Source organism: Teleopsis dalmanni, chromosome 1, assembly GCF_002237135.1.
Source record: "Teleopsis dalmanni isolate 2A chromosome 1, ASM223713v2, whole genome shotgun sequence".
Classification (NCBI taxonomy): domain Eukaryota; kingdom Metazoa; phylum Arthropoda; class Insecta; order Diptera; family Diopsidae; genus Teleopsis; species Teleopsis dalmanni.
Window position 1 is genome coordinate 226,428,037 of NC_051846.1, and position 16,710 is coordinate 226,444,746.

Sequence of the window (16,710 nt, forward strand, 5' to 3'; positions counted from 1 at the left end):
TTTATGTGTAAGTGAATTGCTTATATAATTCTAGATTCGTTGTTGATGTTGTTATTTTGGTTGTTGCCAAATTTATTATTTTTTCCGTAATCACAGCTGTTTTGTTTCATACAACCCACCTCCACCTAATTGATTTACTGAAAACTTTATAAAAATACTGAGCTGGCAACCCTTCCAATTTCGGCTGCTTCCAAAAATACCAATAGTGGAATTGATAATCGCTATTGCATTGTTTTCCGGCACAATTCTGTATTTCACACAATTAATTTTTAATATGTGTAAAAAATGCATATAGAATATGCGAATATTGTTATTTATTTATATTTAGTATCTTGTTAGAGATATACCAACTTTCGCGGAAAACAGTATTTTAGCGCAACAAAAAATCAGTGTCAACATCTATTCTTTCTTTAAACCAATAATGCCATTTAATGTGGTTAAACAGCACCTTATAGATTTCCAACTTATATATCAATTTAAATTTACATTATATCTTAAAATGGATTATATACATATGTATTATGTACTGCATCCATACCAGTAGTAGTAAATCGCATTATACTAGAAGCAACAACAATTTTCATTTAAGGCCATCGCATACCCAACCACAGATACTTGAGTACAAATTAGCAAATTATCTTAAGCAATTTATTTTTCAATTTCATTACAACAAAATTAAATTAAATTTTATATCTGCTCTGTGGATATGCGCACAGCGACACCATGTCCTGAGCTCAAGTCATTATGTCCTGCAGTGAAAATACTAAACAGCAACTTATTATTAACTTATTCATATCCTTTTGGCTAAAACTTTTTTGGCATCTACCAGAATTTATCTTTACAAATCAGCAGTGGAAATGACAGCGCAAATATAATCCATGAAACGATGTGGCAAGTGCTACTAAAAATTGTCAGCATGGAATTCTTCTGGGACATCGACAACAATTTAATTCCAAAAATTGACTTTAACTTAACAAAACAAAAAAAGAAAAATAAAACAAAAATAAATTTTGGTAAAAGTTTTTCCTGAGTTTTGCTTTCACTTTGGGGTATTCGAGGCCGAAGCTGTGAAATGAAGAAAAAAAATTATAAAAATCTAATGGTGGTTGGTGACAATGAATGGTGATTGCCACAGGAAATTATTTGGATGAAATTTGAATAAATTTTTATTTTATTTAAATTTATATTAAAAATGTAGTTTAGTTTCTGATGAAGCGAAAATGTGCTTCACAAGGCTTTACTCCCTGAACCATAGTGGATTAAGTAAATTTTTATGATTTAAGTATTTTACTAGAAAGTATATATTAAATATATATTAAAAGCTAGAACTGTCCCAACTACTCTAATTCGTGTCCATGTCTTTCACATAGCTTTACTTCCTGAACTATAAAACTGGAAATGTTCTACCTACTCTAATTCGTGTCCATGCTATAAATATGTCCATATATATTTTGTCCACTTTTATAAAATATCCAAGGATGCGTATTCGAAGCAATATCCTCTTTTTTTCATCCGCGAAATGGCAATATTGCACATATAATTTTTTTTTTACTGACCATCTTAACTACCCGCCCTTGTCTCTCATGCACACCAATTTAGTTCCCTTGCTATTATTTTTACTTCATTAAGTTGTATGTAGATATTTCCAATATTACTAAAATCAATAGGTTACGTTAACTGTGGTCTTATATTACTAATATCATTAGGTTGTAGTTATTATGGGAAGGTCCGACTTAGTTTTCTTTAAAATCCATTTGCGCATTGTGTGGCCATATAGTGCTTGAAGAATTTAAATCCATATCGTACCTTTCATAAAGCAGTTCAAGGGCGGATCAAATTTACTGAGTAAGATCAACCATAAATTAATCCCATAGCAATCTTTATCTATGTTTTGTATATACTGGATTATGAAAACTGTGCAGTGAAGTACTTTATTCCACGTCTTCACAAAAGCAGTAAGGACCATTGATATTCAATTTTTTTATTCACGACAATGATATATTTGAATTCATATAAATGACCCATCAGTACAAAAAATCTCTATTAAACCGCTGTTCCACGGCACAATTCAACAGAATTACTCCATGTTTTTCTATTACGACCCGCAAACTCGACAAAAGTTATTAGAGAGTGAACCAGTCCTACCCTTATCTGGATATTAAGTCCATAGTATATTTTTTTTGAATGATTATATTTTTTTTATAAATAATATTCTTTGTAGAGGAATTATATGGAGACCTATAAGATGGATTGTCATGAGTAAATAAAACAACTTACAATTAAATTCAATGTTTTTTTGCTTTATTGAACATAATATATATATTTTCACAATTTAGTTGCTTAAAAATCTACAACTAACATGTCTTGTTCAAAATTTTAATAAAAAAGTGCACTTGAAGTTCTTAAAGTATTTTTATAAAAAATGTTTTTAGTTGTTCTCTAGGCATGTAAAGATATGAATTCTAAAAGGGGCTTAAGACTATCAATGAAACTTATATGTAATTTAAAATGTATTTACTGTTAAAGAAAAATAGACTTACTACAATACAATACAATTTGGGATAATTAAATGACAAAGCGTGTTAAAGTTAAAAATAAACTTTATGTTCATTAAGATACATCACGACTTATAAAAATAGTTTAAATTTTTCAGAACAATGTGAGGATATATCAGATTAATAAATTTCACGCTTTGCAATACAAAATATGGTTGAGATATTTGTTTTAGTTAAGACGACGTAAGTTAGCAATGCATTTATAAATATTAAATTAAATGCTAAAAAAATAAAATTATTGTATAAAACCTTCACCATTGATTGCACAATTAACCCGATTCTATTCACATATGCCTTTTAATCAGCAAGGCAAAACAGTATTTGTTATCAATCTTATACTACTAACATATGAATATGATAAAGTCTGATTTTTCTATATTTAATTACATTTTTATTTAAGTGTTTTATATCGCATACTTGCTGTTCATAAACAAACTAAACATTCAAAATTACATAATAATAAACTTATACGAACGAACTAAAGCCTTCTTCCTTCTTGCTGTCCTTAAAATCTAGAATATATTAAAACTAAGATGTATATTTATATAGACATATATATGTATATGCATATGTATATATAAACTAAAAGTGAAGAGATACAAATCAGTACAATTGGTGGTTTTTGTATGCTATTATATGCTAAACTAAACTAAATTTCTTTATATGTACATTTATGTATATAAACATACAATTTAGAGTAAAACTTAAATTTATTTTTGTTTGTTTTTCCCCAAAAAAAAAATATTTTCATTTATGAACAGCAAATATCTTTTTGCTTAATAATGTATAAAATGCATTAAATTTAAAGTAGTAGTCTTTTTTCTTATGGTTTAGACCATTGTTAACAAAACTACAAACACTTTTTCTTATTATGTATACATTGTTATATTTTTATATATATGTTTTGTTTTTTATAATTATAATTATTACATTAACTTTTTGCCTCTTTTTAGTACAATTACTTCATATATTGTATTATTTAAAACTATTTTTTTCTTCTTTTTTATGTATTACTACTACTCATTATTGGAATTAACATATTATTAAATATATTTTAAACATTTTTACTAATGAGTTTAAAACTAAAGCGGGTGCGTGGTGTATAATAAAATAAATTTTGCATTATTTTTTATCATTTCTCAGATTTACATTAAAAATTAAAAAAAAAAAAATTAAAAAACTGTGTTCAACTATTGTTCTTATTAATTAATGAAAATTTTCTTAAAATATATACATTTTTCATTTGAATGTAAAATTAATGAGAACAAAAATATACTTTATACATTTCAAAATATTTTGTTTTTTAAAATAAATTTGTATAAAAATTCAATAAATGCAAGTATGCAACGTAATGCAAAATGTATGAAAAATAAAAATAATGACTTCACAAGTTTTTAACCGATAAGATACAACTTAAAACTAAAACAAAACATAGCTTATTTAAAATAAGTAATGAGCTTAAAACTAAATATTTTGTATTATTTTATATGATTAAAAATTAAATAATTTTTTTTTCTCTTGCAATGTATGTGTAGCCTAAACTTCAAACAGTTTTACATATTTTTTTTTTTTAAAAAACAAAAAGAAAATTTAGAAATTAATCATTTTTCAAAATCATAATAAACTTTGTAAATATATATGTATATATACCATACATACATTAGCAGATAATCAGTTTGCATAAAAGTATTTTTTGTAGATCAAAATTAAAATAAAATTAAAAATTTATATCTGCTAATCTAAAATAAAATAATATTTCAACTTATTTAAAATAAGATATCATAAATTAAACATCTAATATTAATTTAATATCTAAACAATTTCAAATTATTTGACTTCAGTTAATGAAAAAAAATTCTGCGATTCAATTCATTGTTACACAATAAAAAAAAATATAAAATAAATTATTAAAATTAAAAAACAAAGCAAAAAAAATGTTTAAATAATCTCCTTCAGATGGGCAGTATTTCAAAATGCAAATTTACTAACAAATCCATTTCAATTCATTTTAATTATGAACCGGCATTGGCATTTGGCCTAGAAGATTGTTAGCAAACTGTGAGTTGGTGAACTTAAAATGCCTTTTGTCGTAGAACTTCAGCAATGCTGGGGAGAAGGGATGATTTTGTTTTAAATGCAAATAATGCTTTTCCGGTTCACAGGTAGTGTTACCACATTCTTCACAAACATACATCTGAAAAATAAATAAAAATTATTTGTAAATTTCTATTTATATGCGATATTAATGTTTATAAAGATATTACTTCTAAAAGTATTAATTTTATTTATAATTATATGTAAAATAGAAATTATAATATAATAAGAATAGGTTACACATATATTTAAATTATATTATCTTATTAGTATAGTATATATATTAGAAAATAACGTCAGTCTCTTGCCGATATTGTAATAAAAGGATATCCAACATTTCGGTCTGCTGATTCAATTTTAGTAACATAATAAAACAAATCATGTCATATAAGACCAGTCCCGTAGCCAGTGACGAAGGGACTTAAGTAGCTAAAAGTTCCTCGAAATCAATGGAAGGTCTAAACTATATATATGTTTATTTATCATGACTATTTAAGATAAAATTTTTTTTTTAATTATTGATATTATCTTAAAGTCGATATCCTACCCATATCCAGTTTTTCAATCCTTAAAGAGCATTTCTGACTAAGGGCCTGTCCCAGGCATTTTATATATACTTTAAGGTTTTTCAGTTTACAATATTAATCGTTTAACAGCCGCTGAACTTGTGAAAATTCTAAAAACTTATTACAAACATAGAGTTTCTGTAGTCGATAAATTCGTATCGATTTTTGGTACTGATAAGGTTCAATTTTTGTTTAGTGATTATATCAACAAACAAAATTATTGTTCCTAGGAAAATTCACAAACAATTCTCGACAGACCATTGCAAGTCAAAAAAAATCACTACATGCAGCAATTTATAGGGAAGTATAACAGACCTTTACTTTTTCAAAAAATGAAGGTGTGACATAAACACGTATTTCTGATTACTATAGCTATTTGATCAACATTTTTTTTTGTGAAAATAAAGGTAAGTATGTAAAACATTTCTCAGTCAAATTATGGACGAGATATTGCTAGCTATGGGCTCACAAGTCATCGAAAATAACCTCAAATGGATCAAGTACTCTGAAATGATTCGTGGAAGATATGTAATCGATGTTTTGCACAATCAATGAAAAGATTTAAACAATATATTGAAATAAAAAAATATACCCCATATTTGCTTTGGGAACCACAAAATGAATAACCCTGTATATTACCAATAATTCATATTCTAACACTCATAGTGTATACATTCCAATAATTTAAGATAAGGCATCGTATTGTATATAGACTACGATACGATATTACCATATTTTAAATATTTATTTTTAAATACCTATTAATTTCTTTCTTTTTTATTTGTGGTTATGGTTTAATTTTAAATTTGAGTTAAGATTTGAGTACTTAAATAAACTAGAACTTATTTTATATTCTATTAATTTTTAGCAAATATTTTAACAACGAAAAATTACCTTTGCTCGGCGCTCCTTGTAGGCGTATTGATGTTGGACACTGTGCACCTTTAAGCAATGAGATTCTAAGGAACAGCGCTGGGTAAAGCTCTTCTCACATAAATTACATTTATATGGTCTCACACCAGTGTGAGTACGCGTGTGACGTTTCAAATCAAATGTGTCATTAAAGCCTTTGCCGCAAAATGTGCACAGATAGCGTTTAATCTCGGAATGACATTTCATATGACGATTTAGCAAACGTTGAAGTGAGAATGCCTTTAAGCAAACGCGACAGACAAATTTTGAACCTTCGACACTCTCAATAGTGTCATTTGCTACTGAACTACTAGAGCCTTTCTTCATGTCATCAATACAATCGATGCTGCGTAATCGATGATGTCCAGTATGCACATTCTCTGCTGCTAATGGATTTTTAATACCATGGCCACCATTAACAAATTCCAATTGTACCTCTGGTGGTAAACCCAACTGTACAAAAAAATAAATAAATATATATTGTTAACACTATGCTATATACGATTCTACATACATATATATGTAACATAAAATAGTTGCACATACATTATATAATTATTTACACAAGTTCAACTAGCAGATCAGTACACCTCTTATACATATCTTTTACAGCTACAAATATTATTCGAGCAATTGGAAGCTGCGAGCATTTCGATATTCGCATATATGGTTGTGTTCGAGCACAGCGAACTTTTCGAAAATATTCGAACTTTATTTGTTATTCGAGCATTTGCTGTATTGGGGAAACAGAACCGTTTAGGTATTAGAGTTGCTCGAACATCTTCGTTTATCTAAGTGCCCGATCCAAATATTATCATAAGGCTCGTGCAATTAGAAACACTAATATATTTCAAACTTACTAGCTACTTTCCTAATTTACACATTACATTACTACACATTTTAATATGAATACACAGTAATCCCCCCTGTAACGCGGTACCCTGTATGTTTTCATATTACCTGATTTCAATCTCCCGTGTAACACGGACGCGGGGATTTGTACAGAACATAATTAGCTTTGCATATCTTTGCACGTGTATATACGGGGTATACGGGAATACCCTTATAACGCGAAATCAATCTACCGCGTTATAGGGGAGATCACTGTACATTTATATAAGTGTATATAATTACATATATCTTACATATACAAAACATCAGTTAACACACAAAAACTATATCTTGGGTTTCTTAAATAATTATAGTCGTGTAGACTTTTTACACACAGGACGGACACTTAAGACGACTTCACTGCTCAATATAAATTATAAAAATTTACAAAGACAAAACAAGGATTGCAAACAAAATAAAAGGTCATATTTTCTTTTGCAATGCTTACCCGCTGCTGAAGCACTTTGCTTTCATGCAACATTGCCACCGTGGGCGAAGGCGGTAAAATGCCAACTTCAGTAGCTGCTGCAATATTAAGCAACTTGCTAGGCACGTTAGTGGCCGAGACAGTGGACTTATTATTCAATTTTTTAGAGCTGCAAGAACTTGCATTTGAACTGCTGATCGAATGAGTGGGACTTACGCTTTGAATCAGTGGCTTAGCATCGACTATGACATTATTATCAAGAAGTGCTGTAGCTGACGAAATTGATGAGCTGCTGGCTGCAGATGATGTGTTATGATGTCCACCCATGTGTGTTGTATTTGGTGAGGGTAGCGAAAGATTACTATTGTCGCTATTATGATGATGCTGCTGTTGCATGTGATGACCAGCTGCTGCGATATGATGCTGCTGCTGTTGCTGATGATTGAGATGATGATTGTGTGAATGTACATATGAGTTCTGTTGCTGATAAGCATGCTGTTGCTGTTGCATAGGTTGCTGACATAACAGCAATGGGCTGCTGTGCCCCATTAGATTATGTTGCTGTGATTGGTACGTTGAATTGTGTTGACCGGCAAGTTGATGTTGTTGTAATTGCATCAGATCACGTGTCGCATGTTGATAAGATGGTGGTGGTTGTTGCTGTTGATGATGCTGTTGTGTATTTGTTAAATGCTGCTGAGTAGTTGAGCTATGCTGACGCTCAAAAGAAGGGTAGCCTTGACCATTAACAGCAACATGATTACGCGAAATATTGTTTGTAATTTGTTGCATTAAATTTTCATGAAATGAATTCAGGTTGTTTGTAGCGTTGTTATCGACTGGTGTAATAGAGACAGAATCTGGTGTAAGTGATGGAGTAGATGTCAATTCAAACTCTTGTCGTGGGCTTGTTGAGTTTTCATCATCACCTCCGCAGCCACGTTGTAAGAATGAACTCAAGTCGACTGCATCGAGTTGATCGAGAAACTGATCGTTTTGTGATAACATCAATGTACCGGTGAATTGTAGTGGATCAACTGTACCATTATGACCCTGTGTGTTTGCTAAGTCTGACATAATTTCATCATCATAGTTTGCCGCATTGAAGTTATTTGGATTTCCCAAAGTTGCTTGTAGAATATTTTGTGCGAAAGCTCCAATGTCAATCTTGCCCTCATCGTACTCAATATCAGGTTCATCCTTTAGTATTATGCCGTATTCTGTGGGATTAGCACCGTATTGTGGATGATGGTTTGAATGAAAAGAATTATGAAATTTAGCATTTTGTAAATGCATGGAATAATTATTATTACACTGACCATTTGGATAAACCGAATTTTCAACATTATTACTGTTAAGTGAATTGGCGCTCTCAGCTGAGCTGCAACAATTACCAAAACCACCCTGCTGCGACCCAGAGTTGCAGTTGCCATTGTTCGATGCCGAAATTAAATATGCTGCAGCATTTTGTATCAATATATTGGGATTTGTGTTTAGATGCGACGAAGCAGACGATGAGGAATTCATTGTGTTGTTTTTAAGACTTTCAAAAAATGGTGGTAATGCTCCAGATGGTGGTGAGTTTGGTCCGTAATTGCTACGCCCGTCTCTACCACCGCCCATGCCACCTCCGGCTCCACCACTACCACTACCTCCGAGCGCGCCACCAAAACCTGTTGGTGAGCCTGCACTGCCACTTGGGCTTTGATTACTACTAGCGCCTGCGCTGCTATTACCAAAGCCGCCACTATTTTGGAAACCTTGTCCAGCACCAGTGGATGACGTGCGACCGTGACCAGCGGCTGCAGAGAATATACCTGATAAACTACGCACGAACCTAGGATTCAAGCGTGCATGTGCTAAGACCGCACGTGCGGCTAATATTGCGCTACGACGACGTGCCTCACGAAGCCGACGTTCACGTTCTTGTCGTCTTGCGTTCAAGAATTCTGCTTGCTCTTCGTCACTTTCGATCGAAGCAGTACGTCGCTTTGGTACGTGATAATCAAGAGGTTCTTGTTGTTCGGGACCAAGATGTTCAAATGCACCAACTGGCAATAAAACTTCGTGTTCTTGTTGTCTGTGCGTTTGCGCAACAGTGTTTGGTGTACGCTGTATAACACTACAGCGTACAGCTGGCTCTGGTGGTGGGGGAGGACTTGGGCGTTTTTCTAATGGTGGTGGTGTTTTGCGTACACGTAATGATAAAGGCTTCTCTTCGGGCAGTAAAGGTTTTTCATCTACAATAAGCTTTGAACCGTCCGAATCAGAGTCTGAATTGCTATCACTATCATCGCTAAAATTGCTAGCAAAACCTCGACTAACAATTTCCACGGGATATTCCTTGCGCTGTGCTTGTGTTAAAACAATAGAGCCCGTATAGGGTTTACTACCACCTAATATTGATGAGATAAAACGCGGTTTGATTTGCGCCTGCTCTTCTTCTACTCCGCTCTCCTCTTCGGTTTTCTTTGGTGAATTTAATCGATGAGATTCACTAGAATCCTCATTGCAGTCTCTTAAAATACAATTTTTTTCAGCAATACCAGCTTCCAGCGATGGCTTGGCAATGGAAGCCTGTTCTAAGAACTTATGTGGCGTCAGTCGAACAAATAGTTCGCTGCTTCGTACTGCAATCAAAAATAGAAAAAAAAAATTTATATTATTATTTGTTACACTTTTTGTATATTAACTATAAAAAATAAATATTAAACGTAACTGTACTAATTTCTTAGAATTTTTCACAAAAATCATCAAATAACGCTGTCTTAGCGGTCCGTTATCATTATTTGAGGGCGCATATAAAACTGGCGACATAACGGATTAGATTTTTTTCATTACCTTTTAGGGCGACAACGTGATGAAATCAAATATGTATGATAAGGACAAGTAATAACCGAATCATGTGGGATATGCAAATAACTATTGTGACTGAAAGCTCTACAGTGGTTGCAGAAATGTACGCATATAATAAATGCAACAGATAATGTCACTGTAGTGTTTTTATTTATGTTAAAAAATTTGTTTGGCTTTATTTGTTATTTGGCAAAAAAAAACCCAACAAATTTATGTACACATTTTGCAACTGACAGGGCAAAGCAAAAGCAAAACAAAAACAAAACAACAAGTAGACAGTTTAGCGGCGCCTAAACAGAAGTACACGCACTACACTACACACACACACTCACACACACATTTACACGCATGTGCAACGGGTTTAATAGTAACAGTTTAATCATTCAAAGCATTTTTGTATTAACGTTATTAAATATTTTTCCGCAACATTTTAACAAAACAATAACCAAAAAAACATTAACTGATTTGTTTTATATATAAAATATAAAACTGAAGCTCTCATTGATTGGATAACATTTGTACTGTTATTATTAATAAGAACTTTCTTGAAAATTAAAATTTAAATTTTAAATATTTTATAACTTTATTTTATAAAGAATTTTTTAATTGAAATACTTTTGAAACACATGTGTAATTTTGAACTTAAAATATCACATTTTTATCTGTATTTAAAAATATATTTAAACATTCTATTTATTTATTAAAATAATATATTGTACATATCCACCTTCTTTTATTTCATCATTTCTCTTAAAACAAATTATGTACTGCATTTTTACATATTTGTATAGAAATTAAACAAAAGTTAAAGTCACACGTTAGACACTTTCCAAGTAACAGAAAAATTGTTATTAAACTTGGGATGAACGGATTTAAGAACGGCATTTGCGACCTAACAACTTCTAATTTGAATTTCAACTCAAACAATGTGAAATTGTAACAGATCAAATGTTATTGATTTAACAGCTGCAAATGCATTGTCAGTGACAGAATAACATTTTTGACATAATAGAGATGCGTTTATTAAATAGTGGCAAGCAGTTCAAATTTGAATTAGTACTAAAAAGGTGTCGGTGATGTTAAATTTATAAAAATTTCAAAAATTTTCTAATAAAAAAAGGATGGAAATGGTGTGTATGTATACATATAATAAATAAAAAGTGCAATTTCAGAAATATTTATATTTGTATAACTTGGGTGTGATCTGTAATTTCTTAAAAAGCAGTCGGCAAAAATGCACAAAATTTAAATTTTTAATTTGTGAGTGATTTGTAGATTTAAAGCTATTAAAACTAAATAGATATAGGCAAATAAATCAATAAATAAATTTAGTGTAAAATAAAAAGCGTGAAACATGTCAACAATTAAAATCCCTATGTTATATCTGCTTTCAAAAGAAACAGCAATGATATCAGCAGATTATTAAACAATTAAATCATTTCAGTCACTAGAGCGAAATATTCTGCAAAAATATAAAATAAACTAGTAACAACAACAAATTTTATAGTACTTGTTTTGCTTTGAAATAAAAGAATAAAGTTACATATATTTACGGCGCACTGTTGTTGGGAAATAGCTTGCAGAATGATAAAGTGTTTGCAATAAATGCAAGTACAATTCAGCCTGCATTTAATGGCGTTTGAGATCAAGATCAAGGTTTTTTTTACATAATATTTATTGTGTTATTTATTTACTATAAACGGACGCCTAAGCAAGTATAAAGTCAAGTTTATAAGTTTTAATCGTTTTCATATAATGTTAAGTTCACATACATAAGTTTCCGATTTGTTGTTTATAATGTTGTTACCAACAACATGAAGCAAAAGGTAAACAGAAAAAGGTAGAAATGTTAAAAAAGCATGCAAACAAGTTGAAATGTAAACTTAAATAAAGAATGAAATTCAAAAAAAAACAAAAAACAACAATTGGAGGAGTTGAAAAAAAAACGCCAAATAGTTGCTTGCATTTAAAAGGAATAGAAAAACAAGTAAGACAAAAAAACTGCACTAGAATTTTTTTTAAGGCGTCACACGAAAATGGGTAATTAGTAAAATAAGTCAAATTGATCAGCTACTTGCTTTTTAGTTCGAATTTAACCGTAAAATAGAATAAAAGAAAAGGCATATTACAAGAAAAAAAATAGTAATGTTTAAATTTTTTATAACAGAATTAATTAATCATTCAAAATAAATAATATTTTCATTGATTAAAAATTAAAATGAAATTGTAAAATTTATGCAGGCGGACTAAACCTGCGCAGTGCGCCATTTTCTGATTTAGAAGTAACTTTAAGGTAAAATTGTAAAATATAAAATATGATTTAAAAGTTTAATATAATATTCATTTTATTTATAGAAACAGGCAACAAAGGTATATCTACAAGGACTACAAATAATTAAAAAAAATAAAGAAAAGATGTAAACATAACATTTGCAGGAGCCAATGTACAGGAGCCAATATATATGTATATTATCCGCTGGTCCCATATACCAAAAGTCTTAACAAAGGAACTGCATTGTATTTGAATCCCGCCGTCTATAAATCTTTCAGCAATACGTTTGAAATATATTAAAGAATTGTTCAAAATTTTTTAAACTAACTGTTACTTTAGTAATAGTGGAGCATTGTGACAGTCAGCAGTTGAGACACAAAACTCTACAACTTCAAGATTGTTCTAATTCTAATTAGTAAAAATGAATAGGTAATAATGTATATTATTTAGTAAATATAATTAATCAATTAAATTTAATTGCAGAATAACCATATTTTGAACTAAATATTTTACGTCCTTATCAGAACGTAGTATGTTACGTACAATGTGTACAGAAAACTCATTAAAGGCATGAACACTACACCAGGCTTCCTTTAACCACAGCCCTCGCCATTAACATCACCCGAATGTAAAATATTGTATTTTTGGTTTTAATGATATTAAGTTTCGGACACACTGAATATTTTACCGTTTTCGGTCTGAGGAACTTTGTTCTGTTCTGCAATTTGTACACAATGCATGGGCAGTTTTTATTACTAAATCAACTTCTTTTTAAACTTCAATTATTCTACAAACATTCCATTAACTTTAAATTCATATTTTAAAACACAAATAACTAGATACATATGTAGTTAATGCTTAATATAATTTTTAATTGCATTCGTACATTTTCATACAATTTCTTGTCAAACAATTTTTTTACTAACATTGAAGAAGAAGAATTGCTAACCATATGAAATAAAAACATTGCTTTTGTTATTTACTAATTACTACTTTCAATTATGATTATTACTTCTGGTTCTTTGGAGTTAATTCCCACGTACACATAACTACCATGAATTATTTTATTTACAGCAATTAAATTTATAATATGCATTGGGTCTGCGTTATGTATTATATTATACCGACTTCTTGTTTATACATATTTTAATAGCACTTTGAAAAAAAAAACCATTTAACAGAGTAATAGATAGAAAATATGCATTTGAATTCCATGTTTCTGCAATTATAGCGAATCATTAATCAAAGCATAAACTAAATCGTTAAAGCAAAGTTATTTGACTTGATTGAAAAATTTGTTTATTTCATGCAAAAGTAATTCCTATGGCTTGAGAAGAATGCAAAAACTTTTACTCTTTATACGCCACTAAAAGCATAAAAAATATTATATTATAGTTGAAATTAGTTGTAATTTATTATGGTTTTCAAATTCAATTTAATTCATTAATTTATATAATATGTTATAGCTTTATTAGTTTATCTTATAATCATTATTATGTAGAAAGTAAAAGTAAAAGGTTTTAACTACTATTATGTTAAAAGATTAGTACGTTTAATTTTATATGTTCCATTACTGTATTATGCAAAAATCATGTTATATACTTGAATCCTAAATATTTTCTATATATTTTGTGTAAAGTAATATAAATAATATATTTTAATTTTTGATACAGGTAATACAATACATAAAATTCGCTTGAGATGGATGGGGCACGTCATGAGAATGCCGGAAGATAGATCACAAAAGCGAAGACTCCATTTCACACCGTACAACGACCGCAGTAGAGGTATACCACGTATTAGATGCCAGGACAACGTGATCGACGACATCAGAAAAATGGGTATCCAAAATTGGAGGTCTAAAACAATATGCAAAGCAGAAGCTAGTTAATGCAGCTAAAGCTTACCCCAAGCTGTAACGCTTGATGATGATAATAAATATAACACATATCTATGATTCATTCGACTAAAAAACTTGTAGCAACGATTCGTTTATGGTTTTTAATATTTAGTGTTAAAGGATTGAAAGGGTGTCATAAAATGTTTTTGGATTTTTACTGGACTTTCTTATCTATCAGATTACCAATATTTATGTTAATAATTATAATTATAAACAATTAAAGTATTTAATTATTGTAATGAAATAATGTAATGTTGTATTAAATAGTTCAATAAGATTTTTAAACATATACACAATTAATGTTGTAATTAATATTTCTAGAATATTAAATTTTTAATATTTATGAATTTAATATAATATATTTATTATATTACAATTATTGTTGTAATAAATATGCTTATTTTGTTAATTTTATTTAATAATATTTATATATTTGTATACAATTTTTAAATAACTTCCAGTATATTTCCTTTAACAATTATTTTATTTATTTATATACTATTTTTTGATAAACCATATTTGATTAAAAATTTAAATAAATCGTTAAGTAATTAATAGTCAATGTGAAAATAATTTACACTTAATGTAAATATTTAAAAAAAACTTGTTATAATTAACGGTTATGTATGTATATGAATATTAAAAACTCCAATGTACATAAGATAAATTTACTTTAATAGGGCGATTGCTGATTTTAAAGGCTAAATTGTTAACGATCTTAAAGTAATTTTAGTTGCATATAAATTATTGTTATTATTATTATTTTATGAAAATGTGAACATGTTTCCTTCCTATATAAATTATATTGTATTCAACTTATTCTCATACTAACAGCAATCAATATTTTAAATTACTATGCAAATATATTGAAACGAGTACTGGTTAATATGCATAGTTCCTATAAAGCCACCTACAATTTTCAATAATCCACTTTTCAAAACGTTAAATTACTGACTTATATACACAGTTTTTTTTTGTTTGTTCGTATTTATTTGTATTTATATAAAATTAACAAGCTGCTAATATAAATGTATTAAAATTTGCTTTTATTGTGTTAAGGTCAAGGTAATTTGTAACGTTTAATTACATAAATTTGTTTCAATAATTGTAGTTTATACAGCTAAAATATGTATATGTGTGTTTGTGAGTTAGTTTACTTTATTCTGCTATTAGAGTTTAAATATTTAATGTTTTATTTTCACAGCTTATATTATTAAACTCTGTTTAAATAAAATTTGATTTTTTTTTTTCATTAAAAGTTCACTTACGGAAATAATTTTAATTGAATTGTGTGGCAACCTTCGCTGGGGTTTCGTTTTCATGCTGTTTATTTTTAATATTATTAACCAAAAAAAAAAAATGTGTAAAAATTGTTTATAATTTGTGGGAAAAATTTAAGTTAATTTTAATGTTTATTTTATGTAAGCAACATTTTGAGACTGCTAAGAATTTTAAGAAACCCATTAAAATTATATTTAAAATTGAAAAAGCTGTTTTTTTTCTTTTTTTTTTTTGTTTTGGGGAAAGGAAGGTTGTTATATATATATATTTGTGTATATATATATTATACTTTTAAACAAAGAGTCGTTTATTTAATTGGCTTAGGTACTGCATAAATAATTCCAAGTAATGTAATATGGAACATAAAATTTAATGTTTTTGTAAGTTAAACTTTAATTTATTCTGGTTTTTCGGCAATTACTGGCCTAGTATGTTAATTATATATAGTATATATGGAAGTAATTAGTTTAATGTTTTAAATATAACTATGACAAATATCTGCTCTTTCGAGTTAAGCAAGTTGACAATATTTTTTATTAGTTATTGTATGTAAAATAACAATTATACCGTTCTGTAGTTAAATACTTTGACGGATAAAACTTAATTTTTAAATGCGGCTGCTAAACGAAACTCGAAAGCGGTAGGTAAAAACGTAAATATCTTTCAAGGAGAAATTTACGCAATAAACACGTGTGTTCGTTTCAACCTTGAAGGTAACTGCCACACTCATAGAATAGCTATCTTAACTATAGCTTATAGCTGTTATGAAGGCACTCACTCCTCATTAGGCGAGATCAGTTATAAATCAAATGGATCTCTGGGAAATATTGGAAGAGGTGACAATAAAATAACAGACAAATTTTTTGTTATAAAAGGAGTAATTTCGCTATTTGTATGCCTGGAATGATTTTATTGCTTTCGAAGAGGTCTTTTGTTATTTATTAAGAAATAATCGG

At 29.2% G+C, this 16,710-nt stretch overlaps 1 protein-coding gene and 1 long non-coding RNA gene across 5 annotated transcripts; one reads left to right on the forward strand and one right to left on the reverse strand.

Annotated features, from left to right (window-relative positions):
* Positions 1–4,462: 4,462 nt before the first annotated feature.
* LOC119672459 (transcriptional regulator ovo-like) lies at positions 4,463–11,683 on the reverse strand. 3 transcript variants are annotated; one of them, XM_038083514.1, is made up of 5 exons: positions 11,029–11,683; positions 8,765–10,075; positions 7,467–8,665; positions 6,110–6,580; positions 4,463–4,749 (listed from the first exon to the last, which is right to left on the reverse strand). In XM_038083514.1, the coding sequence occupies exons 1-5, from the start codon at positions 11,072–11,074 to the stop codon at positions 4,564–4,566; spliced, it is 3,213 nt and encodes a 1,070-aa protein (XP_037939442.1). In that variant the 5' UTR covers positions 11,075–11,683; the 3' UTR covers positions 4,463–4,563. The 3 variants fall into 3 exon arrangements, with proteins under 3 accessions (XP_037939442.1, XP_037939443.1, XP_037939441.1); XM_038083515.1 differs by having other exon boundaries at positions 7,662–10,075; XM_038083513.1 differs by having other exon boundaries at positions 7,467–10,075.
* A 195-nt stretch (positions 11,684–11,878) lies between these two features.
* On the forward strand, positions 11,879–14,630 carry LOC119667885. Of its 2 annotated transcripts, XR_005251432.1 has the most exons (6): positions 11,879–12,288; positions 12,543–12,594; positions 12,657–12,671; positions 12,738–13,002; positions 13,057–13,201; positions 14,247–14,630. It is a non-coding gene; the product is annotated as an uncharacterized LOC119667885 (long non-coding RNA). The 2 variants fall into 2 exon arrangements; XR_005251431.1 differs by lacking the exons at positions 11,879–12,288; positions 12,543–12,594; positions 12,657–12,671 and having other exon boundaries at positions 12,679–13,002.
* Positions 14,631–16,710: the final 2,080 nt, after the last annotated feature.

Bases quoted from the DNA above. Each gene is read 5' to 3' on its own strand.
- LOC119672459 (XM_038083513.1), bottom strand. From the start codon at position 11,074: ATGCAGTACATAATTTGTTTTAAGAGAAATGATGAAATAAAAGAAG. The intron at 6,581-7,466 runs GTAAGCATTGCA...TTTTTTGTACAG, and splicing joins GCAAAGTGCTTCAGCAGCGG to TTGGGTTTACCACCAGAGGT. The intron at 4,750-6,109 runs GTAATTTTTCGT...TTTATTTTTCAG, and splicing joins ACAAGGAGCGCCGAGCAAAG to ATGTATGTTTGTGAAGAATG.